We start from the raw sequence: 12,937 nt of genomic DNA, 5'->3' as shown, positions 1-12,937 counted from the left end.
CATTTTAAAGAAACCTTACTGAGGGTGCAGGAACAAGCCATCCCACTGTGTAGGAAGAATAACAAATGTGGCAAGTGACCAGCTTGGCTTAGTAGCAAACTTTTTGATGAGTTTAAACACAAAAAGAAAACTTACAAGAAGTAGAAGCTTTGCAGACAGTTTGGGAGGAGTATAAGAATACTGCTCGAGCATGCAGGGATGAAGTCAGGAAGGCCAAAGTGCAACTGGAGTTGCAGCTAGCAAGGGATGTGTGAAGGGTAACAAGAAGGGTTTCTACAAGTATGTTGAAATGAGAGGTAGGTCAGGGAAAGTGTGGGTCCCTTACTGAATGGGGGAGGCAACCTACTGACAGAGGATGAGAAAAAGACTCAGTACTTTTTTTTTACCTCAGTGTTCACTGGCAAGGTCAGCTCCCAGACTACTGCTCCTGGCAGCACTATTTGGGGAGAAGGTGAGCAGCCTTCAGTGGTGAAAGAACAGGTTAGGGACTATTTAGAAAAGCTAGACGTGTATAAGTCCATGGGGCCGGATGCAGTGCATACGAGAGTGCTGAAGGAGTTGGCTGATGTGATTGCAGAGCTGCTGGCCATTTTCTTTGAAAATTAGTGGTGATCAGGTGAGGTCCCAGACTATTGGAAAAGGGCAAATAATAGTGCCCATCTTTAAGAAAGGGAAGAAGGAAGATCCTGAGAACTATAGACCAGTCAGCCTCACCTCAGTCCTCAGAAAAACCATGGAGCAGGTCCTCAAAGAATCCATTTCTAAGTACTTGGAGGAGAAGGTGATTGGGAGCAGTCAGCATGGATTCATCAAGGGCAAGTCATGCTTGACCAACCTAATTGTTTTCTATGATGAGGTGACTGGCTTTGTGGATGTGGGGAAAGCAGTGGACACAATATACCTTGACTTTAACAAGGCTTTTGATACAGTCTCCCATAGCATTCTTGCAAGCAAGGTGAGGAAGTATGGGTTGGATGAATGGACTGTAAGGAGGATAGAAAGCTGGCTGGATTGTTAAGCTCATCAGGCAGTAATCAATGGCTCGATGTCTAGTTAGCAGCCAGTATCAGGTGGAGTGTGCCAGGGGTCAGTCCTGGGGCTGGTTTTGTTCAGTATCTTCAGTAACTATCTGGAAGATTGTATGGCTTGCACCCTCAGCGATCCATACAATGTCCTTGGATGACACCAAGATGGGGGGGGAGTAGTAGATATGCTGGGGGGGTAGGACTAGGATTCAGGGTGACCTAGAAAAATTAGAGGATTAGGCTAAAACAAGTCCTGCACTTGGGACAGAACAGTCCCATGCACTGCTACAGCTGGGGGACTGACTGACTAAGCAGCAGCTCTTTAGAAAAGGACCTGGGGATTACAGTGGACAGTAAGATGGATAGGAGTCAGCAACGTGTCCTTGTTGCCAAGAAGGCTGATGGCATACTGGGCTGCATTAGCAGGAGTGTTGCCAGCAGATCAAGGGAAGTCATCATTCCTCTCTCTTTAGTACTCGTGAGGCCACACCTGGAGTAGTGTGTTCAGTTTTGGGGGCCCCACCACTATAGGAAGGATGTGGACAAGTTGGAGAGAGTCTAGCAGAGAGCAGTGAAAATTGTTCAGGGGTTGGGGCACATGACTTCTGAGGAGAGGCTAAGGGAACTGGGTTTATTTAGTCTGTAGAAGAGAAGACTAAGGGGATTTGATAGCAGCCTTTTAACTACCTGAAGGGTGGTTACAAAGAGGATGGAGCTAGGCTGTTTGTAGTGGTGGCAGGTGACAGAACAAGGAAAAATGGTCTCAAGTTGCAGCAAGAGAGGTTTAGGTTGGGTATTGGGAACAACTTTCTCACTAGAGAAAGTGTGCCAGGTTGCTCTAGCACCTACTGCTGGGGCAGCAGCTCAGAGCGACTCAGCATGTGCTGGCCAGAAACCCCACACACTGCAACTTGAAAACGTGGGAGTCGCAGGAGCTAAGAAAGGAGTAGCACTCACTAGGCTCTGGAGAGAACCTAATACAGTATAAGTCAAGTTAATGTTTGAATTGAAGTGAGCTCATGTTGAATTTATAACTTACTGGTCCTGCTATATTTTTTTTGTCAGTAGTTCTGTTCATAAAAATCATAGAATCATAGAAAATTAGGGTTGGAAGGGACCTCAGGAGGTCATCTAGTCCAACCCCCTGCTCAAAGCAGGATCATCCCCAAGTAAATCATTCCAGCCAGGGCTTTGTCAAGCACATAATTTAATACAGTGCTGCACACTAACTTATTAACACTGTGTACCTGCCTGGGGAGGAGCTGGGCTGTGGCACTAAAAGGCGGGGACTAGGGCTGGCATGGTCTCTCCTCATTTCCGGAGTGCCTCCTCACTCCCGGGGGCTGGGGGCTGCCACCGGGAAACTGCTTCACTCCCCAACCCTGAAGCCATGTGCCTCCTCACTCGAGGAGGTGAGGTGGGGGCTGGAGCTGGTGTGGGTTCTGCAGGTGCTGGGTAACTGCTTCACTCCCCAGCCCCGGGGCCACATGCCTCTTCATTCCCGGAGGTGAGGCAGGGGCAGAGGCTGGACTCTACCGGCTCCGGGGAACTGCTTCACTCCCCAGCCCCGAGGCCATGTGTCTCCTCGCTCCTGGAGCAGGAACACGTGCAGAACTTGGCTTCCCCAGATTTCAGGTGCGTGGGGTAGAACAGGATGGTGCAGAACCTGGGTCTGCATCAGAGGAAAAGGAGCAGGTGCAAGGAATTGTTCCTAACCATGATGTAGTTTGGGGGTGCTGGTTACAACTGTGTTAGTCTAAGCACATAGGCAGACATAGGTGCTTTGGGTAAATTATATCACATTTACCCAAAGCACTTTGTCTAACCATGACACAAGATTTCTGCATCATGAATGGGAAGTCTACATTACTGGCTCTGGGGAACTGCTCTGCTCTCCAACTCCCAGTCTTGTGCTTGGAGGCTTATTGCAAAATCCATTGCATGAGGATCCATTACATGAGGATTCTAGTCTATTAGGCTTAGCATAGTCTGGATCCAGGCTTAGCGAAAGGGGGTGGTGGGACTGAAGAGGTGCGGTCACGGATCGCTACACCTTAGAGGGAACATTGCTCAACGTGTGCTGGCCAGAAACCCTGCATGTTGTGGGGATGGTCACTGTGTGCAGGGTTCCTGGCTGGCCAGTGAAGGGTCACTCCAAGCTGCTGTCTGCCAGAGTGTGCCAAGTTGCTCTGGCTGGAGAGCCCCACACAGGGCTTGAAATGACCCAGCCGAGCTGGCTAGCCACTATCCCCACAGTGTGCAGCGTTTCTGGCCAGCATGTGCTGAGTTGCTCTGACCTGCGGCTCACATGGCGGGTGCTGGAGCAACCCGGCACACAGCTAGGGACCTGGTGTTATGATAAACTAGCTATTGTGCAATTTGATATTGTGACCCATTACCGCATGCCTTCTACAGAAAAAGCAGCAACAATAAAGAAGTCCTTAGTGTACCCCATGAAGTCTTTTTTTTTTTTTTTTTTTACTCTTCTTTTTTAGAGTCAACTTTGCTTGAATGAAGTTTATAGGACTTTGGGGGTTGTTCTTTGTGTGGGATTTTTTTTCTTTTAAGTTTTTTGTTTGGTAGGGTTTACAGTGGTGTCAGTTTTAAATGCATCGTATTTATGAGGAAGAGGCCTACTGAAAGAGCCAGCCAGACTTTGTACTGATCTTACTTCCTTTGAAAGCTTCTTCCATAGCAATATACTCCCAGCTTAGTTGAGAATGCTTTGTCCTAAATATTATTTTTGCCTTGTGATCTGTATAGTGTCTGGGAAACTTTTAATGGATAAGCACCAACTATGTCAATTGTTTTGAAAATTAGGACCACAAACTTAAAGGAACCTGTCAGAAATAGTGCGGAGATTTGTGTATTTACTTTCCAGATTGTATTCCTCCCCACTGATTAAAGTAATGCCCATTACCATCCTTACTTACATTCAGGGTCATCTTATATTTAAGATAACCCCCCCAATAATTAGATTCTGTATCGGAAAATGTATAGTTTTTATAATTTTCCGGGTATAGAATCACCCAAATTTGCTTGATTAAAAGATGAGGCTCCCTCCTTCCCCCCCCGGTCAGCACAGGGAAAATCAAGCCCTATCTCATGATCACATATAACTTGCTTGAAACCCTGTAAGTGTGTGCTGAATTGGATGAGTGTTGGTTTGCAGATTTCAGATGTGGAAATTTTTTGATACTCTTACTTTATTTTCTTGCCTGCCATATGCCTCCAAATAGGATGTAGGTAGAATGTAGGGTAAAAGAAGATCTTTCCAGCGTTGCTGCCAACTATGTGACATAAGTTCTCCTGCAAATAGTGTGTCCGGGAAGTGTGACATCCCATGAATGAGTCTGGGTGTGGCAGAATATTAACAAAGCTCGGCCCCACGCCCATGTAAGGATAGTAGCAAGACTGTTATATCCTTTAGTATAAAAGGTTTTCTGAATAATTGTTTCCATACTGCAAGCCTCATTAGGATCCTCTTCATGCAGCAGCCAATTTGTCCTGAGCCAGCTCAGTTCTTCAGTTAGTGACTATAAGAGGATTGATACTGGACTCCACCCCTTCTGCTTGCTGGGCCAAAGAAAAGTGGCAGCCATCTTGGCAACCATTAGAAGCATATAGACGCTGTGCTCTATTTCTCCCGCCTTTTGTTACAGCAAAGGAAAATCAGCTTCCTTGTTTAAGGCATGCACCCCAATTTGGAAGGGTGATTTGTGGGTGGGAAGGGAATGTAAGTAAATACTGTGTCGTAACTATGGGAACACCTGACATACTAAAAATCCATCCATATTTCCTTTGGATGGATAAATCCATCCAAATAAATTAGGATTATTTTCCTAATAAATCCTTTGATATGGAAGTAAACCAACTAGCAGTACCCCAAAAATAATAAGTGGGTTTGATTCATCAGATCCATGTAGGTTCGTAGAATAGGGAAATTTGGGGTCTGTATATAGATCACTAATACAGAACAGGAGGGGATGCGTTTCTGCTAGCATAGGTTAGTACACATGCATAAGTCAAAAAGGTTATATTTCCAGGCAAATTTTTCAGAACAGATCATATTTGACACATTAGTTCTGCGAAAAAGGTCAGAGGAAATAGTTATGTTCTAATGTGCTATAATTATATTGTCCTGAATCTGAAAGCTAATTCTCTTCATATAACAGCTACAAAGAAGCAAAGGCCATGCTGATTCCTCCTTTTCTCCTCAGTAGTAATTTTTCTGTATGATGGAGAAGAAACAGTTTGCAGCAGAAATCTGATGAGAGCTGATTCTATTAAGGAAATAGTGTTAAATAATTTTGCACTGATTTAACCCATCTATCTCTGTTTTTCAGTAAACCTGACATGTCACGCTTGAGGCTGGCTGCTGGTAGTGCTATTGTGAAACTGGCCCAGGAACCCTGTTACCATGAAATCATCACATTAGAACAATACCAACTGTGTGCATTAGCCATAAATGTAAGAAAATGGGCTGAAGGGGGGTTGAACTTGGGTGGGACGGGAGATGGCTTACGTGTGTCTGTTAATTACATACATGTACTACTAACCTGTGGCCTAATTTAAAGTCCTGAACATTTTGAGACTCCAATTTTACCTTGCCCTCAATCTTATAAATAATAATAATATTTCCCTGTAATTCTGAGAAGTCTTCAATTTTTTTTGCAAGAATGAGATCCACAATTTGAAATGTTAGCTTCCTCAGTGGGTGACCTAAATGCAATAAAGGAGTCTCTGGTAGTGATCTAGAGCAAGTGGACGGAGTGTTAGATCATTTAAAGGTCCTTGACACTGAAGATGGATTTTGGCGGGGGGGGGCGTTTCCAACCCCTCTCTATTTCCCATATCCCAATTAGATAATGAAGTTAGGAATGTCAGAACAACACCCTTGGTTATGCTGACCCTTATGAAGACCACTGATTCTTTGTCTCTGCAGGAGTTCCATGTTGTCGTTCTTCAGAGTCCACAGAAGAAAGTTGTTTTCTTGAACACCCTGAATGAGATGGGAGGGGGAAGTCACAGTTGCAGTGGGGAGAGGAGGTCACTTCCTTTGGTTTTATTTTTTAAGTCCAAGGGAAAGGAAGATTGCCATATTTAGAATATCAATAGAGATGGGGAATCTTCTTTTCTGTTGTAGTATTTGCAGAAAATAAAGGAAGTTTTAGAAGATTTGAAGTCCCCTCCTGCTTAGCTTAGGAAGCCTGCAAAGCACTCTTGCTTTTCAGGCTTTTGTAAAATTAGGGTAATGCTCAGTAATGGGTTTACTATTAGGATGGCTTCAGCAGTGCAGCTCCCACACATCTTAAAATATTTCTCTGGCTCAAGTGTAAGAAACCAAAAAACCTAGATTTTCCTGCCCTTTCAATGTATTATTGAAAACATACCAACTTGGCATTAATAGTCCAAAATGGTTTGCTAATTGTAGTCCACTCGGACTCCTCAAAGTTGTTTACATATTACTAAGGAGTGAAAACAAATTTGTTAATTTAAACTGATGGACTTCAGCCAGTATAAATCCTGCAGGGGACACTCTTCTGGTATAAGAATGCCTTTTTAAGTTTGGCTCATGTTGCTTTGGAAGGGGTTTACATTAAGATGAAAAAGTTATTCTTATACTGGCTTACATGTCCATGCAGGAGATTACATTTGTTTAACTTGACCTAAATAACTCTTAAAAATGATCCTGAGATCTTAAGGCTAGATCCTATTCCACCCACCTACTAGAATTTTACCCTCCTTAGATCCTGGAAAAACTGTTAAGATGTTTGTTTTTTTTTATAATGCATCATCATCTTAGCCTTAAGACCAAGTAAATCAAAAGCAAGCAGAAGGAGGACCCATCCACTTTTTTAATTGTTTTTCAGGGATTCAGAGTGGCCTAGGTTTGCACTTATGGCCACCTAGGCATGTTATAGATGGAATAAGACTGGGTCCTTAGTTTTTCAATGTAGAATCCATTCAACTCAGTCATCTCTCTGTATCCTGCAACTGCTCTTTCATCCCTATCCTGCCTACAGTGCAGTAATAACAAGCAGTTGTATTCTTCTTATCCCACAGCCTTTTTGGTGGGGGGGGCTCTAGACTAAAAAAATCAAGCTCATTTAGCTTTACACTTTTAGCTTCCTCTTGTAGGAGAGGCTCTCCTAATAGTCTAGATCAGTGGTTTTCCACCTTTTTTCATTTGCAAACCCCTTTGGAAATTTTGAATGAAGGTGCCAGACCCCTTTGAATTGTAAGTGTGTGGGTATTCAGATTTATTATTGATTATAGTTATCCTTCGCAGACCCCTTAGACATAGTCTGCAGAGGTTGAAAAACACTGGTCTAGATCTTCTTTAATAGTCTTTCTCTCTTCCTGCTGCAGTTTGAATTAATATTTCTTGAACATGGTTGGCTGGGATTTTACACAGGATTCCAGATGAAGTCTTAGCAGTGTCTTGTACAGCACAATGACATTGATATTTCTTTGTCTCTAATGGAAGTACCTTGGCAATATATCTTAGGATTACATTTCCATTTTTCTCAAGTGTTCTTATTAATGGCTTACAACAGGGGTGCTTAACCTTTGGCCTGTGCCAAAGCCATTGCATCTGGCCCACAGGGCTCCCCATTAGGTCAAGAAATTTTGCAGTGGGGGAGCAGTGACCATTAATACTGCCACCCTCTCCTGCTGCCAGATTCTCATACCCCCTTCTTTCTGTGCGACAGAATCAGGGCTGGGCCATGCCCCCTTCTCCTTTGGCAGCTGAATCGGAGCTGGGCTGGGCAGGAACTACTCCCGCAACACACAAACGCCTCCCCCTTGTGCAAGCAGCAGGATCATCAGAGTCAGGCTGCCTCCTACCCTCTCTGCATGGCTGGATTGGGCCCTGTGGCACTGACCTGATCCAGCCCTCAGAGGCTGTCATGGAAAAGCAGTTTATCACCACTGGCTTAGAGTTAACCTGTCATCAGTTATAATAGCACAAATTGTATTAGTAACACAAATTGGAAATGACTAATACACTTAGTGACTAATACAAGTATTCTGTGAAACTTTGTCCTACTTCTGTTACTACTGTGTCTTTAAGGTCATACTTCCAGTGACTTGATGAAAATCTGTTTTAATATTATGAATTTCCATGTTCACATTGGGTGCTGACAGATGAGAGGGGAAAAAAAATCAGTGCTTATTCAGAAAAGGAATCATGTCAGTTTGACTGGGCTCGCCTAGCATCTGTATAGCTCACCTGCTTCAGCAGGGCTTTTTGGTGCTTTTATCTAGTAGCTGACATCAGATATTGATTGAATCGGCTATTGGATAAAAGCATCAAAAAGCCCTGCTGAAGTGCAAGAGCTATGCAGGGTTGTAGGCATATGTAGGTTGTAGATGTTTTCGTCTAAGGACATAGGCAGACAAGGTTCTTTGGGTAAATCTGATATCTTTTATTAGACCAACTATTAGACTAAATAGTTGGTCTAATAAAAATCAGATTTACCCAAAGAACCTTGTCTGCCAAGAGCTATACAGACACTGAGGAGCTGGGTCAAGTGATCCCTCCTTTGGGTGTGCGCTGTGCTTTGTGCAAGGGTGTGTCGAGCTAAAAGTAAAACACTGGTTACTTTTGGGGGGGAGGGGGAGGGCGGTTTTCTATGTCTCTAAGCAGGTTTTTTTTAAAGCTACTAATAAAGGCTATATAATTTCAGTGAGGGTACTTATTTAGCTCCTGGTTAAGCAAGGCCCTTAAGATTGTGTTTAAAATTAAGCAAGCAGCTCCTATCCCAGTGGCAGTGCTCAGGTGCTTCATTACTTAGGTACATGTCTGAATACTTTGAATTAAGATATAATGTTTTGGGAATTCATTCAACCATGTAGTCTATATTTAACATTTCTCTTGCCCTGAAATGGATTTCCTATTCATGATGAATTCATTAGAATCCTACTGAATTCTGTAAAAAGACTCCCCTCTCCCCAAGATAGGATGGCCTTTATTGCTGAAGAAGCTGAAGATGTTCTTGATATCCTTGTTCACACATTTTATGCTCATCTTCTAGGGGTTTGTATTATATCTAGACAAGATAAATATTTTTATGCTCTTTCTTTCTCTCTCCTCCTCCCCACTCCGGCCCCTAGGATGAGTGTTATCAAGTGAGACAGATATTTGCTCAGAAGCTCCACAAAGGTCTTTCCAGACTACGATTACCACTTGAATATATGGCCATTTGTGCACTGTGTGCAAAAGATCCAGTGAAGGAAAGGAGAGCTCATGCTCGGCAGTGCCTTGTAAAAAACATAAATGTGAGACGGGAGTATCTGAAGCAGCATGCAGCAGTTAGCGGTAAGATGATAATGGAAGTAGTTCTTAGCAAGTACGAATACAAATGTGCTAGTTTTCAGTGCATACCCTAAAGAGGATGTATAAATATTGACTGATCTGCTCTGCATTTCTGTTCCTAAATGTGATTCTGAATTTGTAATGCATTTCATTTAAAAGCTCAGCCATTGAAAGAGAACACAAATATTACAATTCCAATTTTTTGTTACCTAGGCGTTCCTAAATAGTTCCTAAATGTTGTTCCTGAATGAAGTTTTTCAATTTTTTTTTGGTGAGTTATGTAGCTATTTAGGTCAGTTTTATGCTAACAGTTTAAAAATGGTGATTATTCAGTGACATTGTTCACATACCGCAATTTAATTGAATGATTCTTATTAGCATTATGAGTGAAGTATCAGTGATAGATTTTGGTTCACTATTTAATAGCATAAAGGTTTTATTTCAAATTGTGATTGACCCTTGCTGTTATGTTGTCCAGTTCTGTGCAAGTCTAAAAGGGCTGTTCCTTTTCCTAAATGCCATATCAATTCTGTCCTTGATATATTTGTGAATCATTATAAAGCGTGTAATACGTAATGCTTCCCAGGGTGGCCAGAGGACCCCCTGGTGGCCATACTATACCCCATCTCCTACTCCAGCTCTCCCAATATGGCCTCACCCTCTGACCTCCCTTGCTGTGATGTTTAAATTAACATATTTTAAGAAACTACCTTCAGAGAACCAGCATTCAGCCTTTGGTGCCTTGTTTCACCCTGCTTATCACTAGACTGCCAGTCTACCCAGTTCTCATACTCTAACCTGAGTAGGGCTCTCTCTCTCTTTGCTTTTTGGGGGGTTCCAGCCCCTCTGGGTGCCTGCCTTACTGTGCTGGTCCCCTGGCTCTTCCTCAGTGCGCTTTGCCTTAGGACCACAGTCCCACAATGTCAGGTGCCTCACTGGCACCCACCTTTACAGCACTTATGGCCATCTCCTCCTCCCCTATAGTCACCTTGAACCTTGCAGACTTACTCTACTCCTTTCCTCAGGCCTGCTGGCACTATTAACCCAAACCCAAAGGAAAAGAAGACATAATTTATCTCTGCGTACTGCTTCCTATAGAGCTGCTTCTCTGGTCAGGATGTGGGCCAGGGTGAGACTCTAGCCCTGGGATAGGCTTATATAGCCCTTTCCACTTCCCCTTCTGGTCACCTGATCTCTAGTCTTCAGGGCCAGTTTCCTAATTAGCAGGGTTTTATTGCTTTGGCCTGCCTTTTTTACAAGCTATACCTGTTGACTATCTCCTGTTAACAGGCTTACTCCATTGCAGCTAGCTTCCCTGTGGCATTGCACTCGCTCACCTCCAATAGCAGAGGTAGGAGTCCCCTGCTACAGAGGGAGACTAGTTGAGGCTGCAACTTGCTTTCTGTTGGAAAACCTAGTTTTGCTTCTTGTCACTTTATAATAACAAAATAAATCCATATGAAGATGTCCATAAATTAACTTATCTCAAAATAGGTTATTCTAGGGACAGTTAAGGGCAATTTTTGCAAGAGCAGTTAAGTGTCATTTCTATGAAAGTTTCCTAATGGCTCTTTGCTTAGTCTTAGTTAAACCAAGTAAGCCCTCTTTTGGCCACAGATTGACTAACTCTAATGTTGGGTTTAGTGAAGACTTGAACTTTTTGGCTAATTTAGAAAGATGTATTTATTTACAATTTGAATACTATGTACAGTATTAATAAATAATGTCAGTCTAATATTAATTCTTGGCAAATAAATTCAGATAGTGTTTTGCAGGCTTTAAAAGACTTTTATCAGAGCAGCCTCTCATACACTCAGACAAGGATGAAGGAAATAAGAAGCCTTTGGGAGTATTTAATTTTGTGGAGAGTTTAGCTCTGTTTAGAGCAATTTCTGAAATGTTTAAGAAAATGTTACTTTCTTAAAGAAATTCTAAAGCCAGCATTTTTAAGGTTGAAAATCCATTTCAGCAACTTTAGAGGAAAATATATAGTTGAGATCAGGAAATGTAAAAGTAAGCCCACCTTAAAAAATGGGTGGGGAGATAAGTATGTAAACTAATAGTAAAGGCCAACCAAGACAACCTGTGACTGGTTTAGAGCTCCCCACATGCCAGTCAAAATCAAGACCCATCTTTTCTGGTCTGTGTAATCTTCTTAGAATCTGGACGCAATCTTCATACCATACTGAACACAAACATCTGGCTTGTGCTGTTGATGCAAATGCCAAAAAAGACCATTTTTTTTTCCATGTTGCCAGTACATTTGGTTCTGTTATAAATTTTGTTGACACAATTGCAGTCTCTTTAATGGATAGATGTCTGTAGTAGAGCAGCTCTGTTATTTTTCCTTGAGGCCTACAGTTCAGCAATTTCTTGTTTGTTGGAAGACTTACCTCAAATGACCATTATAGAAGTTTGTTAATTTGAAGATGTCTGTCAGATGCTAATGCATTGCCGTTACGTACAGACTAAGTAGGTTGTTGCCTGCAAAAGATCAGGCGTCTCCAAACCAGGCGGCTTCTAAGGGCATTTATACACATATTTTTTTGTCCCACGGATGCATCAGAGATCCACCACTTTGGAGCAGACTCAACTAATTGAGCCTGCTCCGCATGTGAGCTGATGTAAACTATGTCGCAACCCATGCAGTTGTATAACTGGCGAAATGCACGTCAGCGCGCAGAAAATGGTGGTGGTATGCTTTGAAACTAAAACACCTTCTATGTGTTTTAGTTCAAAAGTGTGCTGCCACCATTTTCTCAGCACTAACACACATTTTACTGCCTATACAACTACAAGCGACACAGCACCGAGTGCTTTTCACAGCACCCAGCGCTACGGCGCTTCCATATATAAAAATGCCCTAAGATGCCACTGTGCCCTGTTTTCTCTATGCATTAAATAGTGATGCATCTAGAATTGTAAAGTCATTACATTGGCAACGTTCAGCTCTCAATCTGAGGTCTTCACTGAGCCAAAACAGTACATTTCCTAAACTCCATTATTGCATGTGCACACCAGAACAGGGTCACGTCCCACTCGGGCTGTTCCTGAGCATGCTTTGCTCTCCCAGGTCTACCAGTGTTCTTCGAACCTTGAAATACACTAGTATTAATTTTGTCTTTAAAGCCCTCCATCTTTTGGATTCTGTATGTTTGAGAGATTGCCTTTTCATATTGCACCATATGAAAAGGCTATGGTACCTGACCATCTCTAAATGTGCAGGTTTGGGACTTAAAATTGTGTTCTCTGGACATCTTGAATTCCCCCAAGTTAATAATAATCCCAAATATCTTATCATTTGGGACACATTGAAGAGTCTGGTGTTTTTTGTGGTTTTAGGCTGAGGAAGTATGTTTTTAATGACATGGCTTGGGTTTTTTATGACAACATTTTCTATTTAATCTAGGTCTACCCTAGTTATTTTATTTAAAATAGCCTGTGTGCCTGTAATGTTCTTTTGACAGATACATTTAACACACATTAAATTGGAAATCAAAATATTTTCAACATCTTGGCAGCAGATATTTGAGTCAAATGGGTTTTTTCATACATGACTTAGAAATCTGGCGCTCTCATCTCTTCCCAA

At 42.4% G+C, this 12,937-nt stretch overlaps 1 protein-coding gene across 4 annotated transcripts in view; it reads left to right on the top strand.

Annotated features, from left to right (window-relative positions):
* The window catches only part of PDS5B (PDS5 cohesin associated factor B), a 169,131-nt gene that overhangs the window by 130,364 nt on the left and 25,830 nt on the right, over window positions 1–12,937 (top strand). For all 4 annotated transcript variants that reach the window (XM_019498287.2, XM_019498288.2, XM_019498286.2 and 1 more), the window contains exons 24-25: window positions 5,372–5,495; window positions 9,147–9,351. In XM_019498287.2, the coding sequence (XP_019353832.1) occupies window positions 5,372–5,495; window positions 9,147–9,351 (329 nt within the window). The remainder of the gene's footprint in view (window positions 1–5,371; window positions 5,496–9,146; window positions 9,352–12,937) is intronic.

This window comes from Alligator mississippiensis, chromosome 1 (genome assembly GCF_030867095.1).
Source record: "Alligator mississippiensis isolate rAllMis1 chromosome 1, rAllMis1, whole genome shotgun sequence".
NCBI classification, from domain to species: domain Eukaryota; kingdom Metazoa; phylum Chordata; order Crocodylia; family Alligatoridae; genus Alligator; species Alligator mississippiensis.
Note: the sequence above shows the minus strand (reverse complement) of the source record. Positions and strands in the feature narration are given on the sequence as shown.